The 27302-nt window shown below is 49.2% G+C and overlaps 1 protein-coding gene across 2 annotated transcripts; it reads left to right on the forward strand.

Moving 5' to 3' along the window:
* The first annotated feature begins 53 nt into the window (after positions 1 to 53).
* Positions 54 to 19164, forward strand: FBXL12 (F-box and leucine rich repeat protein 12). Of its 2 annotated transcripts, none has more exons than XM_069767054.1 (3): positions 54 to 279; positions 8380 to 8452; positions 16903 to 19164. In XM_069767054.1, the coding sequence occupies exons 1-3, from the start codon at positions 164 to 166 to the stop codon at positions 17695 to 17697; spliced, it is 984 nt and encodes a 327-aa protein (XP_069623155.1). In that variant the 5' UTR covers positions 54 to 163; the 3' UTR covers positions 17698 to 19164. The 2 variants fall into 2 exon arrangements, with proteins under 2 accessions (XP_069623155.1, XP_069623154.1); XM_069767053.1 differs by having other exon boundaries at positions 168 to 391.
* Positions 19165 to 27302: the final 8138 nt, after the last annotated feature.

Below are 27302 nucleotides of genomic sequence, written 5' to 3' on the forward strand. Positions count from 1 at the left end.
TAATGACAGACGTGTCCACGTGACCAATACCAGTTATGGATTGCATTACTGATGATGGGGCTGTACAGTTTCCCTGCCAGTCACTTGTGGCCGCTCTACATGTGAAGCTGTAGCGACGCTCTGTCCCCCAGTGGCGTCTATGGTACAAGCGGATGCGTAGCTGATGCGAGACGCTCTGCCCCTCATCACAGTTGTCTCTATGGTCGCCGTTGACAGTCTCGAGGCGGAAGTGCGCCGTGTCCATGGAGATGGTGAAGATGTCGGCCGCGGTGCATTATGGTGAGACCTCCGGAGGAATATCTACGTCTCCGAACCTGTCGTGGCTGCCGGACAGCGTCCTCCTGGAGGTGCTCAGCTTCCTGTCCGTGCGGGACCTGATCCGGAGCTGCCGGTGAGAGGCGGGGATGCGGGCAGGAGAGCCGGGACGGCAGGGCTTCCTGGGGCTGTGACCCTTCTGAGCATGTGCAGTGGTACTACAAGTCACAGAGAGGAAAGCAGTGGATGCTGGGACTTGTAGTTTGTAGTGATACAATAACTGCAGTAACCAAAGATGCGGCCAACGGTGACATATCTGCAGTGGGCGGCAGTGTGACAGATCGGCCGACCTCCCGCTAATGCCAGCAGTGGCCCCCCAATACCACCAGTCCCAGCAGAGTGCCCCCAATACCACCAGTCCCAGCAGAGTGCCCCCAATACCACCAGTCCCAGCAGAGTGCCCCCCAATACCACCAGTCCCAGCAGAGTGCCCCCAATACCACCAGTCCTAGCAGAGTGCCCCCAATACCACCAGTCCTAGCAGAGTGCCCCCAATACCACCAGTCCCAGCAGAGTGGCCCCAATACCACCAGTCCTAGCAGAGTGCCCCCAATACCACCAGTCCCAGCAGAGTGGCCCCAATACCACCAGTCCCAGCAGAGTGGCCCCAATACCACCAGTCCCAGCAGAGTGCCCCCAATACCACCAGACCCAGCAGAGTGCCCCCAATACCACCAGTCCCAGCAGAGTGCCCCCAATACCACCAGTCCTAGCAGAGTGCCCCCCAATACCACCAGTCCCAGCAGAGTGCCCCCAATACCACCAGTCCCAGCAGAGTGCCCCCAATACCACCAGTCCCAGCAGAGTGCCCCCAATACCACCAGTCCTAGCAGAGTGCCCCCAATACCACCAGTCCCAGCAGAGTGGCCCCAATACCACCAGTCCTAGCAGAGTGCCCCCAATACCACCAGTCCCAGCAGAGTGGCCCCAATACCACCAGTCCCAGCAGAGTGCCCCCAATACCACCAGACCCAGCAGAGTGCCCCCAATACCACCAGTCCCAGCAGAGTGCCCCCAATACCACCAGTCCCAGCAGAGTGCCCCCAATACCACCAGTCCTAGCAGAGTGCCCCCAATACCACCAGTCCCAGCAGAGTGGCCCCAATACCACCAGTCCTAGCAGAGTGCCCCCAATACCACCAGTCCCAGCAGAGTGGCCCCAATACCACCAGTCCCAGCAGAGTGCCCCCAATACCACCAGACCCAGCAGAGTGCCCCCAATACCACCAGTCCCAGCAGAGTGCCCCCAATACCACCAGTCCTAGCAGAGTGCCCCCAATACCACCAGTCCCAGCAGAGTGGCCCCAATACCACCAGTCCTAGCAGAGTGCCCCCAATACCACCAGTCCCAGCAGAGTGGCCCCAATACCACCAGTCCCAGCAGAGTGCCCCCAATACCACCAGACCCAGCAGAGTGCCCCCAATACCACCAGTCCCAGCAGAGTGCCCCCAATACCACCAGTCCCAGCAGAGTGCCCCCAATACCACCAGTCCCAGCAGAGTGGCCCCAATACCACCAGTCCCAGCAGAGTGGCCCCAATACCACCAGTCCCAGCAGAGTGCCCCCCCAATACCACCAGTCCCAGCAGAGTGCCCCCAATACCACCAGTCCCAGCAGAGTGCCCCCAATACCACCAGTCCCAGCAGAGTGCCCCCAATACCACCAGTCCCAGCAGAGTGCCCCCAATACCACCAGTCCCAGCAGAGTGCCCCCAATACCACCAGTCCCAGCAGAGTGCCCCCAATACCACCAGTCCCAGCAGAGTGCCCCCAATACCACCAGTCCCAGCAGAGTGGCCCCAATACCACCAGTCCCAGCAGAGTGCCCCCAATACCACCAGTCCCAGCAGAGTGCCCCCAATACCACCAGTCCCAGCAGAGTGCCCCCAATACCACCAGTCCCAGCAGAGTGCCCCCAATACCACCAGTCCCAGCAGAGTGCCCCCAATACCACCAGTCCCAGCAGAGTGCCCCCCAATACCACCAGTCCCAGCAGAGTGCCCCCAATACCACCAGTCCTAGCAGAGTGCCCCCAATACCACCAGTCCTAGCAGAGTGCCCCCAATACCACCAGTCCCAGCAGAGTGGCCCCAATACCACCAGTCCTAGCAGAGTGCCCCCAATACCACCAGTCCCAGCAGAGTGGCCCCAATACCACCAGTCCCAGCAGAGTGGCCCCAATACCACCAGTCCCAGCAGAGTGCCCCCAATACCACCAGACCCAGCAGAGTGCCCCCAATACCACCAGTCCCAGCAGAGTGCCCCCAATACCACCAGTCCTAGCAGAGTGCCCCCCAATACCACCAGTCCCAGCAGAGTGCCCCCAATACCACCAGTCCCAGCAGAGTGCCCCCAATACCACCAGTCCTAGCAGAGTGCCCCCAATACCACCAGTCCTAGCAGAGTGCCCCCCAATACCACCAGTCCCAGCAGAGTGCCCCCAATACCACCAGTCCCAGCAGAGTGCCCCCAATACCACCAGTCCTAGCAGAGTGCCCCCCAATACCACCAGTCCCAGCAGAGTGCCCCCAATACCACCAGTCCCAGCAGAGTGCCCCCAATACCACCAGTCCTAGCAGAGTGCCCCCAATACCACCAGTCCCAGCAGAGTGGCCCCAATACCACCAGTCCTAGCAGAGTGCCCCCAATACCACCAGTCCCAGCAGAGTGGCCCCAATACCACCAGTCCCAGCAGAGTGCCCCCAATACCACCAGTCCCAGCAGAGTGGCCCCAATACCACCAGTCCCAGCAGAGTGCCCCCAATACCACCAGTCCCAGCAGAGTGGCCCCAATACCACCAGTCCCAGCAGAGTGCCCCCAATACCACCAGACCCAGCAGAGTGCCCCCAATACCACCAGTCCCAGCAGAGTGCCCCCAATACCACCAGTCCTAGCAGAGTGCCCCCAATACCACCAGTCCCAGCAGAGTGGCCCCAATACCACCAGTCCTAGCAGAGTGCCCCCAATACCACCAGTCCCAGCAGAGTGGCCCCAATACCACCAGTCCCAGCAGAGTGCCCCCAATACCACCAGACCCAGCAGAGTGCCCCCAATACCACCAGTCCCAGCAGAGTGCCCCCAATACCACCAGTCCCAGCAGAGTGCCCCCAATACCACCAGTCCCAGCAGAGTGGCCCCAATACCACCAGTCCCAGCAGAGTGGCCCCAATACCACCAGTCCCAGCAGAGTGCCCCCCCAATACCACCAGTCCCAGCAGAGTGCCCCCAATACCACCAGTCCCAGCAGAGTGCCCCCAATACCACCAGTCCCAGCAGAGTGCCCCCAATACCACCAGTCCCAGCAGAGTGGCCCCAATACCACCAGTCCCAGCAGAGTGCCCCCAATACCACCAGTCCCAGCAGAGTGCCCCCAATACCACCAGTCCCAGCAGAGTGCCCCCAATACCACCAGTCCCAGCAGAGTGGCCCCAATACCACCAGTCCCAGCAGAGTGCCCCCAATACCACCAGTCCCAGCAGAGTGCCCCCAATACCACCAGTCCCAGCAGAGTGCCCCCAATACCACCAGTCCCAGCAGAGTGCCCCCAATACCACCAGTCCCAGCAGAGTGCCCCCAATACCACCAGTCCCAGCAGAGTGCCCCCAATACCACCAGTCCCAGCAGAGTGCCCCCCCAATACCACCAGTCCCAGCAGAGTGCCCCCAATACCACCAGTCCCAGCAGAGTGCCCCCAATACCACCAGTCCCAGCAGAGTGCCCCCAATACCACCAGTCCCAGCAGAGTGCCCCCCCAATACCACCAGTCCCAGCAGAGTGCCCCCAATACCACCAGTCCCAGCAGAGTGCCCCCAATACCACCAGTCCCAGCAGAGTGCCCCCAATACCACCAGTCCCAGCAGAGTGCCCCCAATACCACCAGTCCCAGCAGAGTGCCCCCAATACCACCAGTCCCAGCAGAGTGCCCCCAATACCACCAGTCCCAGCAGAGTGCCCCCAATACCACCAGTCCCAGCAGAGTGCCCCCAATACCACCAGTCCCAGCAGAGTGCCCCCAATACCACCAGTCCCAGCAGAGTGCCCCCAATACCACCAGTCCCAGCAGAGTGCCCCCAATACCACCAGTCCCAGCAGAGTGCCCCCAATACCACCAGTCCCAGCAGAGTGCCCCCAATACCACCAGTCCCAGCAGAGTGCCCCCAATACCACCAGTCCCAGCAGAGTGCCCCCAATACCACCAGTCCCAGCAGAGTGCCCCCCCAATACCACCAGTCCCAGCAGAGTGCCCCCAATACCACCAGTCCCAGCAGAGTGCCCCCAATACCACCAGTCCCAGCAGAGTGCCCCCAATACCACCAGTCCCAGCAGAGTGCCCCCAATACCACCAGTCCCAGCAGAGTGCCCCCAATACCACCAGTCCCAGCAGAGTGCCCCCAATACCACCAGTCCCAGCAGAGTGCCCCCAATACCACCAGTCCCAGCAGAGTGGCCCCAATACCACCAGTCCCAGCAGAGTGCCCCCAATACCACCAGTCCCAGCAGAGTGCCCCCAATACCACCAGTCCCAGGAGAGTGCCCCCAATACCACCAGTCCCAGCAGAGTGGCCCCAATACCACCAGTCCCAGCAGAGTGGCCCCAATACCACCAGTCCCAGCAGAGTGCCCCCCCAATACCACCAGTCCCAGCAGAGTGCCCCCAATACCACCAGTCCCAGCAGAGTGCCCCCAATACCACCAGTCCCAGCAGAGTGGCCCCAATACCACCAGTCCCAGCAGAGTGCCCCCAATACCACCAGTCCCAGCAGAGTGGCCCCAATACCACCAGTCCCAGCAGAGTGCCCCCAATACCACCAGTCCCAGCAGAGTGCCCCCAATACCACCAGTCCCAGCAGAGTGCCCCCAATACCACCAGTCCCAGCAGAGTGCCCCCAATACCACCAGTCCCAGCAGAGTGGCCCCAATACCACCAGTCCCAGCAGAGTGCCCCCAATACCACCAGTCCCAGCAGAGTGCCCCCAATACCACCAGTCCCAGCAGAGTGCCCCCAATACCACCAGTCCCAGCAGAGCAGCACCAAAAGTACCAGTCCCAGCAGAGTGCCCCCAATACCACCAGTCCCAGCAGAGTGCCGCCCAATACCACCAGTCCCAGCAGAGTGCCGCCCAATACCACCAGTCCCAGCAGAGTGCCCCCAATACCACCAGTCCCAGCAGAGTGGCCCCAATACCACCAGTCCCAGCAGAGTGCCCCCCCAATACCACCAGTCCCAGCAGAGTGCCCCCAATACCACCAGTCCCAGCAGAGCAGCACCAAAAGTACCAGTCCCAGCAGAGTGCCCCCAATACCACCAGTCCCAGCAGAGTGCCCCCAATACCACCAGTCCCAGCAGAGTGCCCCCAATACCACCAGTCCCAGCAGAGTGCCCCCAATACCACCAGTCCCAGCAGAGTGCCCCCAATACCACCAGTCCCAGCAGAGTGCCCCCCAATACCACCAGACCCAGCAGAGTGCCCCCAATACCACCAGTCCCAGCAGAGTGCCCCCAATACCACCAGTCCCAGCAGAGTGCCCCCAATACCACCAGTCCCAGCAGAGTGCCCCCAATACCACCAGTCCCAGCAGAGTGGCCCCAATACCACCAGTCCCAGCAGAGTGGCCCCAATACCACCAGTCCCAGCAGAGTGCCCCAATACCACCAGTCCCAGCAGAGTGGCCCCAATACCACCAGTCCCAGCAGAGTGGCCCCAATACCACCAGTCCCAGCAGAGTGCCCCCCAATACCACCAGTCCCAGCAGAGTGCCCCCCAATACCACCAGTCCCAGCAGAGTGCCCCCCAATACCACCAGTCCCAGCAGAGTGCCCCCCAATACCACCAGTCCCAGCAGAGTGCCCCCCAATACCACCAGTCCCAGCAGAGTGCCCCCAATACCACCAGTCCCAGCAGAGTGCCCCCAATACCACCAGTCCCAGCAGAGTGCCCCCAATACCACCAGTCCCAGCAGAGTGCCCCCAATACCACCAGTCCCAGCAGAGTGCCCCCAATACCACCAGTCCCAGCAGAGTGCCCCCAATACCACCAGTCCCAGCAGAGTGCCCCCAATACCACCAGTCCCAGCAGAGTGCCCCCAATACCACCAGTCCCAGCAGAGTGCCCCCAATACCACCAGTCCCAGCAGAGTGCCCCCCAATACCACCAGACCCAGCAGAGTGCCCCCCAATACCACCAGTCCCAGCAGAGTGCCCCCAATACCACCAGTCCCCGCAGAGTGGCCCAATACCACCAGTCCCAGCAGAGTGGCCCCAATACCACCAGTCCCAGCAGAGTGGCCCCAATACCACCAGTCCCAGCAGAGTGGCCCCAATACCACCAGTCCCAGCAGAGTGGCCCCAATACCACCAGTCCCAGCAGAGTGGCCCAATACCACCAGTCCCAGCAGAGTGGCCCAATACCACCAGTCTCAGCAGAGTGGCCCCCAATACCATCAGTCCCAGCAGAGTGCCCCCAATACCACCAGTCCCAGCAGAGTGCCCCCAATACCACCAGTCCCAGCAGAGTGCCCCCAATACCACCAGTCCCAGCAGAGTGCCCCCAATACCACCAGTCCCAGCAGAGTGCCCCCAATACCACCAGTCCCAGCAGAGTGCCCCCAATACCACCAGTCCCAGCAGAGTGCCCCCAATACCACCAGTCCCAGCAGAGTGCCCCCAATACCACCAGTCCCAGCAGAGTGCCCCCAATACCACCAGTCCCAGCAGAGTGCCCCCAATACCACCAGTCCCAGCAGAGTGCCCCCAATACCACCTGTCCCAGCAGAGTGCCCCCAATACCACCAGTCCCAGCAGAGTGCCCCCAATACCACCAGTCCCAGCAGAGTGCCCCCAATACCACCAGTCCCAGGAGAGTGCCCCCAATACCACCAGTCCCAGGAGAGTGCCCCCAATACCACCAGTCCCAGCAGAGTGCCCCCAATACCACCAGTCCCAGCAGAGTGCCCCCAATACCACCAGTCCCAGCAGAGTGCCCCCAATACCACCAGTCCCAGCAGAGTGCCCCCAATACCACCAGTCCCAGCAGAGTGCCCCCAATACCACCAGTCCCAGCAGAGTGCCCCCAATACCACCAGTCCCAGCAGAGTGCCCCCAATACCACCAGTCCCAGCAGAGTGGCCCCAATACCACCAGTCCCAGCAGAGTGGCCCCAATACCACCAGTCCCAGCAGAGTGGCCCCAATACCATCAGTCCCAGCAGAGTGCCCCCAATACCACCAGTCCCAGCAGAGTGCCCCCAATACCACCAGTCCCAGCAGAGTGCCCCCAATACCACCAGTCCCAGCAGAGTGCCCCCAATACCACCAGTCCCAGCAGAGTGCCCCCAATACCACCAGTCCCAGCAGAGTGCCCCCTAATCTGAGCCCGGCAGATCATCCCCTTATTAATGGGACCAGCAGAGTGCCCCCTAATCTGAGCCCGGCAGATCATCACCTTATTAATGGGACCAGCAGAGTGCCCCCTAATCTGAGCCCAGCAGATCATCCCCTTATTAATGGGACCAGCAGAGTGCCCCCTAATCTGAGCCCAGCAGATCATCCCCTTATTAATGGGACCAGCAGAGTGCCCCCTAATCTGAGCCCAGCAGATCATCCCCTTATTAATGGGACCAGCAGAGTGCCCCCTAATCTGAGCCCAGCAGATCATCCCCTTATTAATGGGACCAGCAGAGTGCCCCCTAATCTGAGCCCGGCAGATCAACCCCTGATCATTGGGACCAGAAGAGTGCCCCCCCCCCCCTCTAATAACGGACCGTCAGCCCATCCCACTAAATAGCTGGGCAGTAGAGTGCAGCCTCCAGTATCCCGCTGCCAGCTGAGTGCGCCAAATCCCCTATACCAGCAGGACTAGTAGAGTGCAGCCTACTCTTAGCAGAGCAGGCAGCCCCTCCCCCACGCCGGTCCATGTCTATGCTTCCAGGTCTTCTTAGCTTTTGCAGCACGGTGTGAGGAGGAGGAAGGTCCCGACACTGCACACACATGGTGCAGGGGTCAATCACTTTATTTCCAGAAAGTAACACCTACTGTCATTGACTTTTTTTTTTTTCCTCTTCAAGGGTCTGCAAGAGGTGGAAAAGGCTGATTTTGGACAAGTCCTTATGGAGATACGTTGATCTGACACCATACAAGGTCAGGTTCTCACCGATGGTCGTGGTGTTCGTCCACTCGTGTGTGTCTGTAAACTGACTGCAGGAACGTTAATGGAGGGGAATGGAGGATCATTCTGTGGTGTCTGAGATTTGTAGTGCAGGGTCTGAGGGGGTGGGATGTGTCCTGACGCCTCTGACGTCTTGCTGTGTGCTTACTTCCCTGCATTGCTCACATGCTGAACACGCACATCACCCTCAGGCAGAGAGTCGCTAGTCTCAGCGTTGAGGCTTACACATCCAGTGTACAAACTAAGAAGCCAGTGATTGGCTGCAGCGGTCATGTGCATGTACACCATGTCAGGAGCAGTAGGAACCGCTTAAGCTGCAAGGATTTTTTGAGAATCATTGTTCTTTTCCCTGCAGCGATACCGACAACGATGTCGCTCGCTGTAGCGTCGCTGTTTGGTCGCTTGAGAGCTGTCACACAGACAGCTCTCCAGCGACCAACGATGCCGGTAACCAGGGTAAACATCGGGTTACTAAGCGCAGGGCCGCGCTTAGTAACCCGATGTTTACCATGGTTACCATCGTAAAAGTAAAAAACAACAAACACTACATACTTACCTTCAGCTGTCTGTCCTCGGCGCTCTGCTTTCCTGCACTGACTGTGATCACAGCGGCCGGAAAGCAGAGCGGTGACGTCACCGCTCTGCTTTCCGGCTGGCCGACGCTGACACAGGATGCAGGAGGAGTGCAGAGAAGCAGAGCACCGGGGACAGACAGCTGAAGGTAAGTATGTAGTGTTTGTTTTTTTTACTTTTACGATGGTAACCAGGGTAAACATCGGGTTACTAAGCGCGGCCCTGCACTTAGTAACCCGATGTTTACCCTGGTTACCAGTGAAGACATCGCTGAATCGGTGTCACACACGCCGATACAGCGATGTCTGCAGGGAGTCCAGCGACGAAATAAAGTTCTGGACTTTCTGCAGCGACCAACGACATCACAGCAGGATCCTGATCGCTGCTGCCTGTCAAACACAACGATATCGCTAGCCAGGACGCTGCAACGTCACGGATCGCTAGCGATATCGTTGTGAAGTTGTTTAGTGTGAAGGTACCTTAACATGTAGTGACTGCAGACTTATAGCCTAAGGGCGGAAAACCCCTCAAAGGCATTTGTCAAGGTCACCATCCAATCAATAAGGAGACAGATGGAGACAATTCCGGCTTTATCTATCTTTTGCGCAAACTCTCAAATGTGGCTCATTGGCCGGAGAGCCTTCATCTGTCTCATTAATGAGTGGTTGTGATGAGTCTTTTGTCTGAATCCTGTAGGATTTAGGCGCAACCACCAAGGTAAGTGCTCCGCTAAATGTGAACTGAGCCTCAAATTGATATATGGGAGGCAGAAAGAACAAATGAGCAGCAGGTGTGGATTTTCTTTTTTCATACCGTTCACCATGCTGATCAGGACAATTACAGCAATACCAGACATTTAGGTAATTTATAATTTTTTTTTTTCTTACCAAATCCCGAGAGTTGTAACCTTGTTATTTTTCTGCCCACAGGGCCATATGGCGGCTTGTTTTTTTGCCGAACGAGTATATGTTTTCAGTGCTTTTTATACCATATCTTATGTGGTGTTTTGGGGGATTTTTTTTTTTTTTATCTTATGGGATTTATAATGTTGCAACTTTATATCTCTGGTTGTTCCAGACGCGGTGATATCAGTTATATGTAAGGGTTCATCTAAACGTTCTGCTCTGTTCTGCGCTCCATTCTGCTGAAGGCCCGAATACTCTGCGTGGTTGCTGCAGTTAGTGTGCGCTTGGAAGCTGCACCGTCAGCCATGACTTTCCTGCATAGAGTTGGTGATAGCCGCTTGCTGATGGCATGTCCTTATTTTCGGTTTAGGTATGGAAGTCTTATTACTATGTCAGCAGTTGAGTGTTTCCAATGCGGTGAGTCAGATGGCCGCGTTACAGGTGCATTACTGCACATTTAGGTCTTGGCTGATAACTGTGGTCTCTACACAGCTGTCGTATCACAGGAAACTGGTGGTTAGTAGGAAACCAGTATACCATTACAGGTTATGTGGCCAGGACTCAGGATGACTTGTTACAAGAAGGCCCAATAAATCTGACCTTGTATGTTGTAAATATACTGCTGACGGTCTATGTGGATGGTGAGTGGACTGCAAAGTATGTGCAACGAGGAACGGTTAAAGGATCTGGGAACGTTTAGCTTGCAAAAAAGAAGGCGAAGAGGAGACTTAAAGGGAACCTGCCACCCCCAAAATGGAAGGTGAGCTAAGCACACTGGCATCAGGGGCTTATCTACAGCGTTCTGTAATGCATTCTGTAATGCTGTAGATAAGCCCCGATGTATCCTGAAAGATGAGAAAAAGAGGTTAGATTATACTCACCGGTCCGGGGCCTCCCATCTTCTTACGATGACGTCCTCTTCTTGTCTTCATGCTGCTGCTCCGGCGCAGGCGTACTTTGTCTGTCCTGTTGAGGGCAGAGCAAAGTACTGCAGTGCGCAGGCGCTGGGCTTCTCTGACCTTTCCCGGCGCCTGCGCACTGCAGTACTTTGCTCTGCCGTCAACAGGGCAGACAAAGTACGCCTGCGCCGGAGCCGCATTATTAGTATTATTGAAATCCACCGCACTCCCTGTGTGGAATATCTTAGAAACAAAAGGATTTTTTGAAACTTGCTAATTTATTCAAGTGAAAAACAGAAATCAATCAAATGTGACAGATCAAATAGTAGGCACCTTATCAAACAATCGTACAAGCGACTCAATGTGATGACGTTTCGACCCTCCCGGGTCTTACTCTAAAGTCGCACTTAATCCAGGAGTTATGAGTGGCTCTTATGGTAAAGAGGATGTTGTCCTTGTAGTGTCAAGGGGCTGGTACAGTCTCTTTGATACCAAGTATGACCTTGTAGAGGAATAGCAGCGGTGCATCAGCGTCTTGCTGCTGTTTGCATATGCGAATTAAATAGAAAGTTGGTATGTCACTGGAGACAACCTTTTTTGCAGGTGCCAGCGTATCAGCCTTAAATTGCTGGTAAGTTGTATGTAGTTTAATGGATTTGCCTGTTCTGGATAAAGCCTTGTAGAGGGGTAACAGCGGTGCATCTGTGTCTTGCTGGTGGACATGTAGGCTTAATACCCTTAGTGGATGGGGGATAGCACTCCTGCGCCGGAGCCGCAGCGTGAAGACAAGAAGGGGACGTCATCATAAGAGGATGGGAGGCCCCGGACCGCACCGCGATGCCCATCGGATTGGACCGCCCCTGGGTGAGTATAATCTAACCTCTTTTTCTCGTCTTTCAGGATACATCGGGGGGCTTATCTACAGCATTCCAGAATGCTGTAGATAAGCCCCTGATGCTGGTGGGCTTAGCTCACCTTCCATTTTGGAGGTGACAGGTTCCCTTTAATAGCCATCTATAAATATCTGAAGGGATATCACAGTGTAGAGGGATCATACTTATTTTCATTTGCACATGGAAACCTCAGAAACAATGGAATGAAACTGAAAGGGAGAAGATACAGATTAGATATTAGACAGTGAGGGTGATGAATGAGTGGAACAAGCTGCCAAGAGAAGGTGGTGAGTTCTCCTTCAATGGAAGTCTTCAAACAGGCCGGACATACATCTGTCTGAGATGGTTTAGTGAATCCTAGGGTTGAGCGACCTTGACTTTTTTAGGGTCGAGTCGGGTTTCGCGAAACCCGACTATCTCAAAAGTCGAGTCGAGTGAAATCAGCCGATTATGGCGAAAAGTCGAGGATCGACCGAAACACGAAACCCAATGCAAAGTCAATGGGAATTTTTTTTTTTTTTTTACTTTTTTTTTTTTTTCTCTCTCTCTCTCTCTCTCTCTCTCTCTCTCTCTCTCTCATTCAAATTCAAATGAGCTTTATTGGCAGGACTAAGTACATGTTAGCATTGCCAAAGCATATGGTAAAAATACGGGGGTGGGGGAGGGGGGGCATATAGAGGTCCAGGGAATATCAAATTCCTTTTAGAGGATAGGGGATGTTTCCAGGGTGGGGTATAGGAGTCCATGACATATCGGGCTCTTTAGTCGGGGGATAGGGATTTGTCCAGTGTTGGGATACAGCACGAGGTCATCTGCATACAGCAGAAATTTCACCTGGGTGTCATGGAGGGTGAGTCCTGGTGCTGAGGAGGACTCTAGGGCCACTGCCAGCTCATTGATGTAGATGTTAAAGAGCGTTGGACTGAGGCTGCAGCCCTGTCTCACTCCTCGACTTTGTTGGAAATAGGCCGTCCTCCTTCCGTTGACCTTCACACTGCAACTGTTCTCTGTGTAGGAGCTTCGGATGACATCATATGTTTTGCCTCCTATTCCGCTCCCCAGCAATTTTAGGAATAGTCCTGGGTGCCACACTGAGTCGAAGGCCTTTTTGAAGTCCACAAAACAAGCGTATATCTTCCTGTTCTTTGTATTGTGGACGTGGCTCTTGATGAGGCTGTGCAGAGTGTAGATGTGGTCAGTGGTGCGGTGGTTTGGCATGAACCCTGCTTGGCTCTTGCTGAGGACGTTGTGCTCGGTGAGGAAGGTGAGGATCCTCTTGTTCAGGATGCAGTTGAAGAGTTTACCCAGGTTGCTGCTGACACATATCCCTCGGTAGTTTGCTGGGTCGTACTTGTCCCCATTTTTGTGTATAGGGGTTATGAGGCCTTGGTTCCAGTTTTTGGGGAAGCAGCCGGCCTGCAGTACAATATTAAATAGTTTTGTTATCGCAGCCTGGATGTCTGGAGGGCTGTATTTCAGCATTTCTGGGAGGATCCCATCTGGACCACTGGCTTTTTTACCTTTTATCTGTGTGATCCTTTCTGTTATTTCTGTCAGTGTGATTGGTGTATCCAAAGGATTTTGGAAATCTTTGAACTTTTCCTCCATATCTTTCAGTTTTTTCACAAGCTCTTTTTGTGCCTGGTTCAGGTCTTCACTTGGGATGTCATTGTAGAGGTCCTTGAAGTACTGGAGCCAGATGTTGCCGCTCTGGATGTGGAGGCTGTTGCTTTTCTGGTTGGATCCAAGGTGATTCCACAGTTCCCAAAATTTGTTGTCTTCAAGGGCATCTTGGAGTTGGAGGAGTTTGGTAGAGATGTCGTTTTGCTTTTTCTTTCTGAGGATGGCTTTGTAATTTCGTTGTACGGTGTGGTAGACTTCTCTCAGAGTGGGGTTATTGGGGTCTCTGTGTTTTTTATTTGAGGCCATGGATTCTGTAGGAAGCTTTAAATTAGCTGCTTTTGGAAATTTTGCAATCACTAAATAGCCATCTTCATCTCCTCCATCAATTCTCTATGTATGTGATGGTTTATTTCTGCCATCTCTCTCTCTCTCTCTCGTCTGAACTGTGACTGGGCGGGTTCACACACATAAATATGCTTTGCTGTAAACCATCCATTGTAGCTCTGACAGAATATTTAGGATCGTTGGCCGGCTGAAAGGTGAACATACAACCCAGTCACAAGGCTTTTGCAGCCTCTAGCAGGTTTTCCTTGAAGATTGCCTTGTGTCCATCCATCTTCCCATCAACCAGCTCCCCTGTCTCTGCTGAAGAAAGGTCTCCCCACAGCATGATGCTGCCACCACCATGTTTTGACAGTGTGGATTGTGTTTCAGGGTTATATGCAGTATTAGTTTTCCGACACTTATAGCGCTTTGCATTTAGCTGAAGTAGTTCTTATTTTGGTCTCGCCTGACCAAAGCACCTTCTTCCACATGCAAGCTGTGTCCCCTACATGGCTTTTTACTAACTGCAAATCGAACTTCTTATCGCTTGCTTATATGCTATATGACTAATAGTTGTCCTGTGGACACATTCTCCCACCTGAGCTGTGGATCTCTGCAGCTCCTCCAGAATGACAGTGGACCTCATGGCTGCTTTTCTAATTAGTGCTCTCCTAACCCTTCTTTGCTCTACAACTTTATCCGGGGCCTGTCTGGTGTGTTCCTTAGTTTTCATGATACTGTTTGATCCCTAATCTTCTCAAACAAACCTCTGAGGCCTTCACAGAACAGCTGTAGTTATACTGAGAATAAATTACACATAAGTGGACTCAATTTGCTAATTATGTGACTTTTGGAGGTAATTGGTCACTCTGGATTTTATTTAGGGTATCCGACTACGGGGGGGGTTTGAATACAAATGCACGTCACGATTTTCCGATTTATAATTATAAAATAATTAGAAAACCCTGTATCATTTCCTTTACACTTCCCAAATTTGTCTTTCATTCCCAAATTTAAGATTGTGGGTGTAATGTGGAAAAGTTCACAGGGTATGAGTACTTTTTCAAGGCATTGTGTACCAATGAGTGCTGTGGATAAATGCTACCATATGCCATTTACATTTTTGCATTCAGATAGGAAGGCGGAAGCTGTGGTGACATGGAAACCTCGAGGCTAGTACAGGTGGCTAAAACCTGGAGAAGAGCGTTTGCATTGACTTGTGTGCATGAATGTATTTTTTTTTTTAAAAAGGCTCGATTGTTTTAGGGTGCTTTCACGTTCCATTTAGACACCCGTTCAAGGGGCCCTGTTGGGGCTTTCATCATTTGTGATCCTGTTATCTATTCTCTGCATATTGCTGTTTGTCAGTCACTGGCATTCTTTTCACTATTCCTTATATGCTGCCCATGGTAACATAGTAACATAGTAACATAGTTAGTAAGGCCGAAAAAAGACATTTGTCCATCCAGTTCAGCCTATATTCCATCATAATAAATACCCAGATCTACGTCCTTCTACAGAACCTAATAATTGTATGATACAATATTGTTCTGCTCCAGGAAGACATCCAGGCCTCTCTTGAACCCCTCGACTGAGTTCGCCATCACCACCTCCTCAGGCAAGCAATTCCAGATTCTCACTGCCCTAACAGTAAAGAATCCTCTTCTATGTTGGTGGAAAAACCTTCTCTCCTCCAGACGCAAAGAATGCCCCCTTGTGCCCGTCACCTTCCTTGGTATAAACAGATCCTCAGCGAGATATTTGTATTGTCCCCTTATATACTTATACATGGTTATTAGATCGCCCCTCAGTCGTCTTTCTTCTAGACTAAATAATCCTAATTTCGCTAATCTATCTGGGTATTGTAGTTCTCCCATCCCCTTTATTAATTTTGTTGCCCTCCTTTGTACTCTCTCTAGTTCCATTATATCCTTCCTGAGCACCGGTGCCCAAAACTGGACACAGTACTCCATGTGCGGTCTAACTAGGGATTTGTACAGAGGCAGTATAATGCTCTCATCATGTGTATCCAGACCTCTTTTAATGCACCCCATGATCCTGTTTGCCTTGGCAGCTGCTGCCTGGCACTGGCTGCTCCAGGTAAGTTTATCATTAACTAGGATCCCCAAGTCCTTCTCCCTGTCAGATTTACCCAGTGGTTTCCTGTTCAGTGTGTAATGGTGATATTGATTCCCTCTTCCCATGTGTATAACCTTACATTTATCATTGTTAAACCTCATCTGCCACCTTTCAGCCCAAGTTTCCAACTTATCCAGATCCATCTGTAGCAGAATACTATCTTCTCTTGTATTAACTGCTTTACATAGTTTTGTATCATCTGCAAATATCGATATTTTACTGTGTAAACCTTCTACCAGATCATTAATGAATATGTTGAAGAGAACAGGTCCCAATACTGACCCCTGCGGTACCCCACTGGTCACAGCGACCCAGTTAGAGACTATACCATTTATAACCACCCTCTGCTTTCTATCACTAAGCCAGTTACTAACCCATTTACACACATTTTCCCCCAGACCAAGCATTCTCATTTTGTGTACCAACCTCTTGTGCGGCACGGTATCAAACGCTTTGGAAAAATCGAGATATACCACGTCCAATGACTCACCGTGGTCCAGCCTATAGCTTACCTCTTCATAAAAACTGATTAGATTGGTTTGACAGGAGCGATTTCTCATAAACCCATGCTGATATGGAGTTAAACAGTTATTCTCATTGAGATAATCCAGAATAACATCCCTCAGAAACCCTTCAAATATTTTACCAACAATAGAGGTTAGACTTACTGGCCTATAATTTCCAGGTTCACTTTTAGAGCCCTTTTTGAATATTGGCACCACATTTGCTATGCGCCAGTCCTGCGGAACAGACCCTGTCGCTATAGAGTCACTAAAAATAAGAAATAATGGTTTATCTATTACATTACTTAGTTCTCTTAGTACTCGTGGGTGTATGCCATCCGGACCCGGAGATTTATCTATTTTAATCTTATTTAGCCGGTTTCGCACCTCTTCTTGGGTTAGATTGGTGACCCTTAATATAGGGTTTTCATTGTTTCTTAGCTTCTACTAATTAGTCAGATTTTTGTAAAATTGTTTTTTTTTTTGTTTTATCTAAATCCAGACCAGTTGTAATAAAATTCTTCCATTTTGAAGTGTATAACCATTTGTATCTTGTTTCACAGCTGAATTCTAAGATATTGTGGCATCTGTTGAGGCATTGGTTTGGAACCAGCCTGCAGACCCTGAAGCTTAAGGGTCTCTTAAAGTCGGTGAAGAAACAAGAGTTCCTTACGCCAGCCGTCCTTCAGGTCTTGGAAAAGCGTTACCAGAGTCTAGAATACCTCCATCTCCAGGAAACAAACCTCCGCTCCGTGAGCTACGACTGTTTACCATCCACCTTGAAGACGCTCGAACTGTCAGAATGCGAGGTCCCACTAACCTGGTTTAAAACCACCGGCAAAACCAAAGATCACCTGAAATTAGAGAATCTCATCCTAAACAAAGTGTCCTCTTTTTCCAACCAACATCTAGAGATCGTTTGCAGCCAGTCAAACCTAAAGAGTCTCTGCCTGTCCGGTACCTACAGAATTAATGACATTGGGGTTCAAAAAGCGATTCCTTACCTAAAAGAATTGGAGCACTTAAAGTTGAACGAATGCAACATAACCGATATCACTTTGCACTTAATCGGCTGCCACTTGAAGCATCTCCATACCTTAGCGCTTCTAGATTTCCGCTATTTAACCGATGCAGGATTGGCCTGTCTATCTGGAATGAAGAGCCTAGAGAAGTTGTGGCTGGACTACTGCATCGGTTTCTCCGCCCGGTCTATTGTTGCCTTGAGCGTCAGACTCCCTGTCCTGAACTTTCTCAGCCTCAATGGGATCTTCTTTGAGAGCCAAGAAATAGATGAAATCCAGAAAAGCCTCCCGCACTGTACAGTTAATAATGCTTTCTCCAACATGGACAGTCTTTAAAAATAAATGGTGACACCTGCATAAGAAGACAACGCAACCTTGCTCCTATGTTCTAGACAGTCCCAGAATTAGGTGCCTATAGCTACTTCTCTCCTCTGTTCTGTGCTTATGTTATTTCCTCTATATTGTACACTTCACGGAATGAGACCCGTCCTGAAATATTACGGTATCTCTACTGCAGCATAAGGGTATGTTCACACCACGTCTTTTTCTGGTGATCAAAAAGTGTTGGTTTTTCAAGCTGAAGACTCTTCCGGAATCACTCGTTGATATATGTATTTTTTTTCTTTTATCTTTTTTCCCCTGGAGTTTTGTAAATGTAAAGGGCCTTTTTTTTTTTTTTTTTTTTTTTGCTTTATTTGGTTGTTTGCTTTAAGCATCAAGTGTCTTTCTAGCAGAAAACGGCAGATGAATGGACATGTTACTTCTTTTTAACCTTCACGACCTATTACATATATATACGTCATACTTCGTGTCCGTCCGGGCAATGGCGCTGAACCCACATGTTTTCTCTAAAATATCAGCAGATTTTCATCAGCTGACATGTACCCCTAACAGTCGCGGGTGGAATCGCGATCCATCTGCAGCTGTTAGCATGTTAAATGCTGCTATCAATCTCTGACGATGGCATTTAACATAGCTGCGCTGGAAGCGCGCCACTGATCCTGCGCATCGGCGCCCCCCTGTTACATAATCTCGAGGCATGACATGGGTTGGCAGCAACCTGGGGTCTGCAGGAGGCCCCCGTGGTTGTCATTGCCGCTTTGCTATGAGTGCCACTCAGTGGCTACGCTCATAGCAGGTAATCAATTCTGCTACAAATAGCAGGGCTGAAGTTCTGCTGTGTGTAGCACAGGCAATCGGATGATCGCAGCTTCAAGTCTCCTATGGAGTCTATTGAAGCAAGTGAAAAGAAAAAAAAGGTTTTTAAAAAATATTTTAAAAATGTAATAAATTTAAAGGTTCCAGCTACACCCCTTCTGCCCCATTAAAAATAAAACAATAAAAAAATACACACATTTAGTATCGCCGCGTTAACAAATCAAAACATAAAAAGAATCCACTCTGTAAACGGTGTAACTTTTAAAAAAAAAATATCAAAATGCCGGAATTATACATTGGATTTTTTTATTTTTTTTTACCACATAGAAAAAAAACAACCCTATGCTTGTTTGGTATCTACAAACTTGTAATGACCTGGAGAATCATAATGGCGGGTCAGTTTTAGCATTTAGTGAACATAGTAGAAAAAACAAAAAAACAATTGTGGAGTTGCACTTTTTTGCAATTTTGCTGTACTTTGAATTTGTTTTATCCCATTTTCCAGTACAAGAAGTGGTAACGGTGTCTTACAAAAGTACAACTCGTCCCACGAAAAGCAAGCCCTCACAACGCCATATTGACCAAAAAATAAAAGGTGTTTTCTACCTGAGAAGAAAGGGAGCAAAAAAAAAAAACAGAAACGGGAAAACCCCACGGTCGTGAAGGGGTTAAACGCGTGGAGTCTTTTGAAAGGCTGAAGTGTTTTTAAATGACACTCAAAAAATTGGACATTTGAAGAGCAAGTCATGAATGAAACAGTGGAAAAGGTGCAGTGTGAACATACCATATGGTCTACAGGGAGAGCTAGACTTCCACATAGTTGGTCCTTTTGTTAAATCTTTACAAGACTCTTTTCAAAAAGTGCATTTATAGTTCTGCAAAATGATTCACTGGATCCTGGTCCAGCAGCCACATCGGTGGCAGTTGAATGAATGGCAGTTGGCACAAGCCCAAGGCTGCTGGGCTAGAAAATGCCACCTCCTCCTACCTGGGTCATGCCCAGCACAGTACTATGCATGCGTCGTGCCTCAACGATGACATGGTAGGACCTGCTAATCAAGATGCACCAGGAATGACGGAAGGTAGGAGGACATTTCACAAGCTCTGATCCGACTTGACTACTGGTCTAAGGACTTGCAAATCTTTTTTGCTCAACTATATTGGCTCATTCTGATGTCGGTGATCTTTCATCAGCGTTCATATGCCAAAACCAGGGGTGTCTCCCGAAAACACAAAACAGGAGTCAATCTTTCAATTCTAGTTTTACTCTATATGTTCTACTCTTGGTTTTGGCACTTAAACACTGATAAAGAATCACTGACATCCGAATGAGTCCCTAGGGCTTCTTAAGCATGGGATGAAGGATCTGTTAATTACTGGTTGTCCATACACAATCTCCTTATATATAGCAGTTTTCCTTTCATTTTGCTTTAAGGGATTATCCGGTTTAGAAAGTCTGTTTACGTACACCCTAGAGTGGATTTTGGTGAAGAGTGAGATCTTCTCTTCTCGCGGGAGATAAGCCACTACCAAAGGTGTCTAGCAGTGACTTATTTTCCACTACACATAGAAAACGTGAACAGACAACCTAGTGTGCATGTGTTTCAAGGGGGGACACCTTGAGTGAGCTGCTATTGAAGGTGTATAGTACAATTACTTCTCCAGTAGTCACAGAAGGACTCCATGTGCGCCTATAACGTGCTCTCTGCTGGACCCTAGCCACCTGTTGCCAACCACTGTGTGTGTTGCTTTCTTCTAACGATGACTGATACAACGCAGTGGAGCGTGATGTCAGTGATTTGCTTTTTTTCGAATATTCGAATGGCAAGCAGCACAATACTGGTCTTTCATTTCATCACATAGGATGCGTCCTATTTGGGTGGATATTCCAGGATGACAGAATTTCACTATTTCTTGTGATAAAATAGGAAGAAAGTTTTTATGTTTTCAGTATTCTCGGAAGATGCAGTGGTGATATAAGTGAAGGTACCATCTGCTATAATAATAATATGGATCTCTGCACTAGAGTTCCCGTGAAGAAAAGCAATCAAGAAATTTGTGATTCACTGCTTAATCAAATAATTCTCTTTTGGTATGACTTGGATGACTTTGAACTTCGCTATCAGACTGTCACCAGGTGAATGAATCGGGCCATCATCTCCACTGTAAACGGGAGTTTGATACTCCTTTTTGCACCTTATTTGGCAAAATCTGCCATGTTACCAAAGCCATATATTAGGAATCCTCTTCCTGAATGTGATCATGTTGCTGAAAGCGTCCAAGCCTGATCATGGATTATAAAAATTCCTAGAAAGCTCAAGTGAGCGTGCAAATTTTAGCCATCACATTAATTGCATTTTCTTATATAATGTAGAGCTTCCTCCACCCTACAAGAGCCCCTGATGAAGCTTACGTTACATAGTAGTCTGTGGAGACATTCTTTAATCAGGCTTAGAAGGCTACAGTAAGTTCAGTCCCGGAGACAACCACAAGTCTATGTGCCTGTTTTAAAGGGAACCTGTCACCCCGTTTTTTCAGATTGAGCTATAAATACTGTTAAATAGGGCCTGCGCTGTGCGTTACTATAGTGTATGTAGTGTACCCTGATTCCCCATGTATTCTGAGAAATACATTACCAAAGTCGCCGTTTTCGCCTGTCAATCAGGCTGGTCTGGTCAGGTGGGCGTGTTCACAGCGCTCTTTTCTTCCCCAGCTTTCCGTTGGTGGCGTAGTGGTGTGCGCATGTCCAAGGTCCGAATTCCCTGCGCCCACGTGAAGACACAGCGCGCGATCTGCGCTGTAATCCCTTGCATCGGTGGGGGCGGCCATCTACCTGGGGCCGCGCGTGCGCAGATGGAATGCTCTGCTGCACGGGGCTTCAGGAAAATGGCCGCGGGATGCCGCGCGTGCGCACAAGAGATTGCGGCGGCCATTTTCCCAAAGCCGAGTTTGCATCTCGGCTTTGGGAAAATGGCCGCCGCGATCTCTAATGCGCACGCGCGGCATCCCGCGGCCATTTTCCTGAAGCCCCGTGCAGCAGAGCATTCCATCTGCGCACGCGCGGCCCCAGGAAGATGGCCGCCCCCACCGATGCAAGGGATTACAGCGCAGATCGCGCGCTGTGTCTTCATGTGGGCGCAGGGAATTCGGACCTTGGACATGCGCACACCACTACGCCACCAACGGAAAGCTGGGGAAGAAAAGAGCGCTGTGAACACGCCCACCCGACCAGACCAGCCTGATTGACAGGCGAAAACGGCGACTTTGGTAATGTATTTCTCAGCATACATGGGGAATCAGGGTACACTACATACACTATAGTAGCGCACAGCGCAGGCCCTATTTAACAGTATTTATAGCTCAATCTGAAAAAACGGGGTGACAGGTTCCCTTTAAAGAGCTGAACCGGTCTTTTGTTTGGCTTATCAGTGAGGGTCCCGAAAGTAGGACCTCTAATGATCGAATCTTAAAACCCATAAGTCCTGAAACAAGAAACTCGGTTGAACCTCATCTTTTGTCTTTTTGTGTGTCTTGTATTTGTGCATGAAAGTAGTAGAGAGTAGAAGCAGTAGCATCTTTTGGGATCTGTTCCCATTTTATCATATTGGAACTTAGTTAAGTTTAACCCTCGCGTTTTGCTCACAGTGGTACCACAAAGCCATAGGCATTCTTTGTGCCGCATATAGATTTCGAATGTAACATTCAGATTAGTTAGTGGAATTATATACTAGTTATTTTCAGTTTAGTACGGAACTGGACAGAAAAAAAAAAAAACTGCTTGCTTCCATGTAAGGTTGAGTTCATACTGCGTTCCGGCAGTCCATTAGACGGACTGCGTTACACCGCGGCATAAAGCGGTGTAGCGCAGTTCCTTAATGCTGCCATTAATCTCTATTTCGGGCGCATCGCTAGCGCACGCCCAAAATGGGCTTGCGCTAGCTATATGCCGTCATTGAGTGATGGACCCGGGCTGCAGCGTTTCCGGGTCCGCCTCCACTAGCGCAGATGGAGCTTTTGCTAGCTCTGTCTGCGCTAGCGCAATGGCATGTCGGCACTTGCGTTAACGCAGCCCATTTAACGCATGTGTTGAACGTGCTGCTGTTAACGCAGTGTGAACCTAGCCTAAAGTCCAGCATACACAGGTACTTTCGAGGCACCATAGACTTCTATGGTTCCTCACATTTTGGAGGTTGTATAGAGCCATAGTGACTTGTTTGCAATAGACATAAAAGTAATAGCTTCAGCATAAAGGTTCATGCCGTGGCATAATCTGACACATCAGCCGTATGTATTCTATACTCGTCAAGGGACTGCCGTGAGAAAACATCATTAGGTTTGTTTGAGGTCTGGCTTCTGTCATATATCTATCTAGACAGTACTAAAATAATGAGAATCAATACATTGGCAATTTTATTTTTTAACCTGGCTTTTCGCTGGGTTGTGTTTTGGGAGGAAAACAAAGGATGCACATTTATTTATTTTTTTTTTTGTTTTGCAATCCCTCGTTTTACCTTGGTATGGATGCTGAACCTTGAATATACAGTGGGCAAGGAAAGTATTTAGACCCCTTTAAATTGTTCACTCTTTGTGTCATTGCAGCCATTTGGTAAATTCAAAAAAGTTCTTTTTTTTCTCATTAATATACACTCTGCACCGCATCTTGACTGAAAACAGAAATGTAGTAATTTTTGCAAATTTATTAAAAAAGAAAAAAATCACATGGTCATAAGTATTCAGACCCTTTGCTCAGACACTCGTATTTAAGTCATACTGTCCATTTCCTTGTGATCCTCCTTGAGATGATTCTACTCCTTCATTGGAGTCCAGCGGTGTTTAATTAAACTGATAGGACTTGATTTAGAAAGGCGCACACCTGTCTATATAAGACCTGACAGCTCACAGTGCATGTCAGACCAAATCAGAATCATGAGGTCAAAGGAACTGGTCAAGGAGCTCAGAGACAGAATTGTGGCAAGGCACAGATCTGGCTAAGGTTACAATAGAATTTCTGCAGTAATCAAGGTTCCTAAGAGCACAGTGGCCTCCATAATCCTTAAATGGAAGAAGTTTGGGACCACCAGAAGAGCCTTGGTGAGAGAGGTAAAGATGAACCCCAAGATCACTATGGCTGAGCTCCAGTGATGCAGTAGGGAGATGGGACAAAGTTCCACAAAGTCAACTATCACTGCAGCCCTCCACTAGTCGAGCCTTTATAGCAGAGTGGCCTGACTGAAGCATCAGTACTTCCTTCCTGCAGGGATTCAATATCTGATTGATGCTGTTCAATAGGAATATTCCTTCTGTATTTAAGGGGTCGTCCACTACTAAGTCAAACCCCTTCTTGATCAAAATGTTTGGCCCCATAAAATAATAAAGCCTATACTCCCCTGTCTCGTTCTGGCGCCATTCCCACAGTGTCGCCACTCTCCTGTGGCTTCCGTGTAGTTGTGACACGTATCGCCGATGTCCAATCAGCGCTGGCGTCACTGTCTCCGCCTTTGGACAAATCAAACATGAAGAGGAAGTGGCTGCAGCTGATCGCGGACTTCCTCTTCCTGCTCAATTCGACAGGAGGTGGGGACAGTGATAACAGTGCTGATTGGCCCTGGGGTCACAAAAACAATTGTGGAATTGTTTTTTGCAATTTCACCGCACTTAGAATTGTTTTCCCGTTGTCCATTTCAATATGGTAAAGCAATAGTGGTGTTCAAAAGTAAAACTCATCCCACAATAAAACAAGCCCCAACATGGCCATATTGAAGGGGAAATAAAAAAAATTATGGCTCTGAGAAGGGGAGCAAGAAAAGGAAATACCCCTGGTCCTTAAGGGGTTAATAAACCAATTGAAGCCTTCCTGTGGCTGCCTCGTTGAGCAGCCGAGTGTGCTGATCATCCCCACCTGTAGTAAATGAATAGCAATAAAATCCTGTTCTTTGCCTGCACTATTGCTATTTATTTACTCGTTTTGTTTTTATAGTTTTGACTGTTTAGTGGTCAGTGTGAACATGCGCCTACACAATGCCTGCGCACCACCTTATATTCCAGTTCATCTCTTTAGGTGTTTCTTTAGGTTCAAATTTTTGCCTCATCCGCACATCTCTAGTCCTTACACTTTAAGGATTGGCGATGCACCCTTATATATAATAGGATGTTTGCTTGGAAAAAAAAAGTAAATATATGAATGAAATCCAGCCGCGCAGCTTACTTATTTCCAATGTGTGTTTTTCGTCAGGGAATGATTTGCAATATATGCCAAATGGGGCTTTTATGTGTTTGTTTTATTTTTCTTTCATTTTGCTTCTGCACCTTGTGTTTTACAGATAAAAATGTGGATTTGAATTTGTTTAAAATGTTACTAATATATATATATATATATATATATATATATATATATATATATATATATATATATATATATATATATATATATATATATATATATGTAGTACAGACCAAACTTGTACAAAGTTGTACATTCACACTGAAGGCATCAAAAGTGTTATTTATGTGGAATTGTATACTTAACAAAAAAGTGTGAAACAACTGAAAATGTCTTATATTCTAGGTTCTTCAAAGTAGCCACCTTCTGCTTTGATTACTGCTTTGTACTCTCTTGGCATTCTCTTGATGAGCTTCATGAGGTAGTCACCGGGAATGGTCTTCCAACAATCTTGAAGGAGTTCCCAGAGATGCTTAGCACTTGTTGGCCCTTTTGCCTTCACTCTGCGGTCCAGCTCACCCCAAACCATCTCGATTGGGTTCAGGTCTGGTGACTGTGGAGGCCAGGTCATCTGGCGTAGTACCCCATCACTCTCCTTCTTGGTCAAGTAGCCCTTACACAGCCTGGAGGTGTGTTTGGGGTCATTGTCCTGTTGAAAAATAAATGATGGTCCAACTAAACGCAAACCGGATGGAATAGCATGCCGCTGCAAGATGCTGTGGTAGCCATGCTGGTTCAGTGTGCCTTCAATTTTGAATAAATACCCAACAGTATCACCAGCAAAGCACCCCCACACCATCACACCTCGTCTTTCATGCTTCACGGTCGGAACCAGGCATATAGAGTCCATCTGTTCACCTTTTCTGCGTCGCAGAAAGACACGGTGGTTGGAACCAAAGATGTCAAATTTGGATTCCTCAGACCAAAGCACAGATTTCCACTGGGCTAATGTCCGTTCCTTGTGTTTTTTAGCCCAACCAAGTCTCTTCTGCTTGTTTCCTGTCCTTAGCAGTGGTTTCCTAGCAGCTATTTTACCATGAAGGCCTGCTGCACAAAGTCTCCTCTTAACAGTTGTTGTAGAGATGTGTCTGCTGCTAGAACTCTGTGACATTGACCTGGTCTCTAATCTGAGCTGCTGTTAACCTGCGATTTCTGAGGCTGGTGACTCGGATAAACTTATCCTCAGAAGCAGAGGGGACTCTTGGTCTTCCTTTCCTGGGGCGGTCCTCATGTGAGCCAGTTTCTTTGTAGCACTTGATTGTTTTTGCAACTGCACTTGGGGACACTTTCAAAGTTTTCCCAATTTTTCGGACTGACTGACCTTAGTTTCTTAAAGTAATGATGGCCACTCGTTTTTCTTTACTTAGCTGCTTTTTTCTTGCCATAATACAAATTCTTACAGTCTGTTCAGTAGGACTATCAGCTGTGTATCCACCAGACTTCTGCACAACACAACTGATGGTTCCAACACCATTTATAAGGCAAGAAATCCCATATATTAAACCTGACAGGGAACACCTGTAGAGTGAAAACCATTCTCGGTGACTACCTCTTGATGCTCATCAAGAGAATGCCAAGAGTGTGCAAAGCAGTAATCAAAGCAAAAGGTGGCTACTTTGAAGAATTCTAAGACATAATTTCAGTTGTTTCACACTTTCTTGTTAAGTGTATAATTCCACACGTTAATTCATAGTTTTGATTCCTTCAGTGTGAATGTACAATTTTCATAGTCATGAAAATACAGAAAAATCTTTAAACAAGGTGTCCAAACTTTGGTCTGTACTGTGTGTGTGTATGTGTATATATATATATATATATATATATATATATATATATATATATAACCATATTTTTCGCTTTGTAAGATGCTCTGGATTATAAGACGTACCCCAAATTTTAAGGAGAAAAATAGGAAAAAATATTTATTTTTAATAAATTGGTGGTGCTTCTTATAATCCTTGCGTCTTATTGCTTACCGGGGGTGGTGGCTGCGGTGAAGTGGGGTCCCAGGGTCGCTGCTGGAGGAGGCAGGAGTGGAGCGTTGCTGCAGGCTGGGTTATGAGGGGTTATGCAGGTGTCTGGTGCTGCAAGGGTGTCTCCGGTGCTGTGGGGGGGCTCTGCCGACATTTTGAGAAAGGCCAGAGCCCCCCGGCAGTTTGTCCATGCTTTCCTGTGCGGTGGACTTCAGGAAGATGGCCGCGGGAGGCGGCGCATGCGCAGATGGAGATCTTGGGACCAAGATCCCGTGAGATGAGATCTCAGCGCTGAAATCTCATCTCCCGAGATCCTGGTGGCCATTTTCCCGGAGTCCGTCACACAGGAAAGCATGAATGAACTGCTGGGGGGCTCAAGCCTTTCACAAAATGTCGGCAGAGCCCCCAGCAACATCGGAGACTCCAGCATCACCATGGGCAGCAGCGGCGGCCAACCCCTCATCCCAGCCGGTAACGGTCAGCGGTATATCCGCTTTGTAAGATGCACCCTCATTTCCCCCCCAAATTTGGGGGAAATAAAGTGCGTCTTACAAAGTGAAAAATACGGTATATATATATCAATTTTATGT

This window comes from Ranitomeya imitator, chromosome 4 (genome assembly GCF_032444005.1).
Source record: "Ranitomeya imitator isolate aRanImi1 chromosome 4, aRanImi1.pri, whole genome shotgun sequence".
In the NCBI taxonomy this organism is placed as follows: Eukaryota; Metazoa; Chordata; class Amphibia; order Anura; family Dendrobatidae; genus Ranitomeya; species Ranitomeya imitator.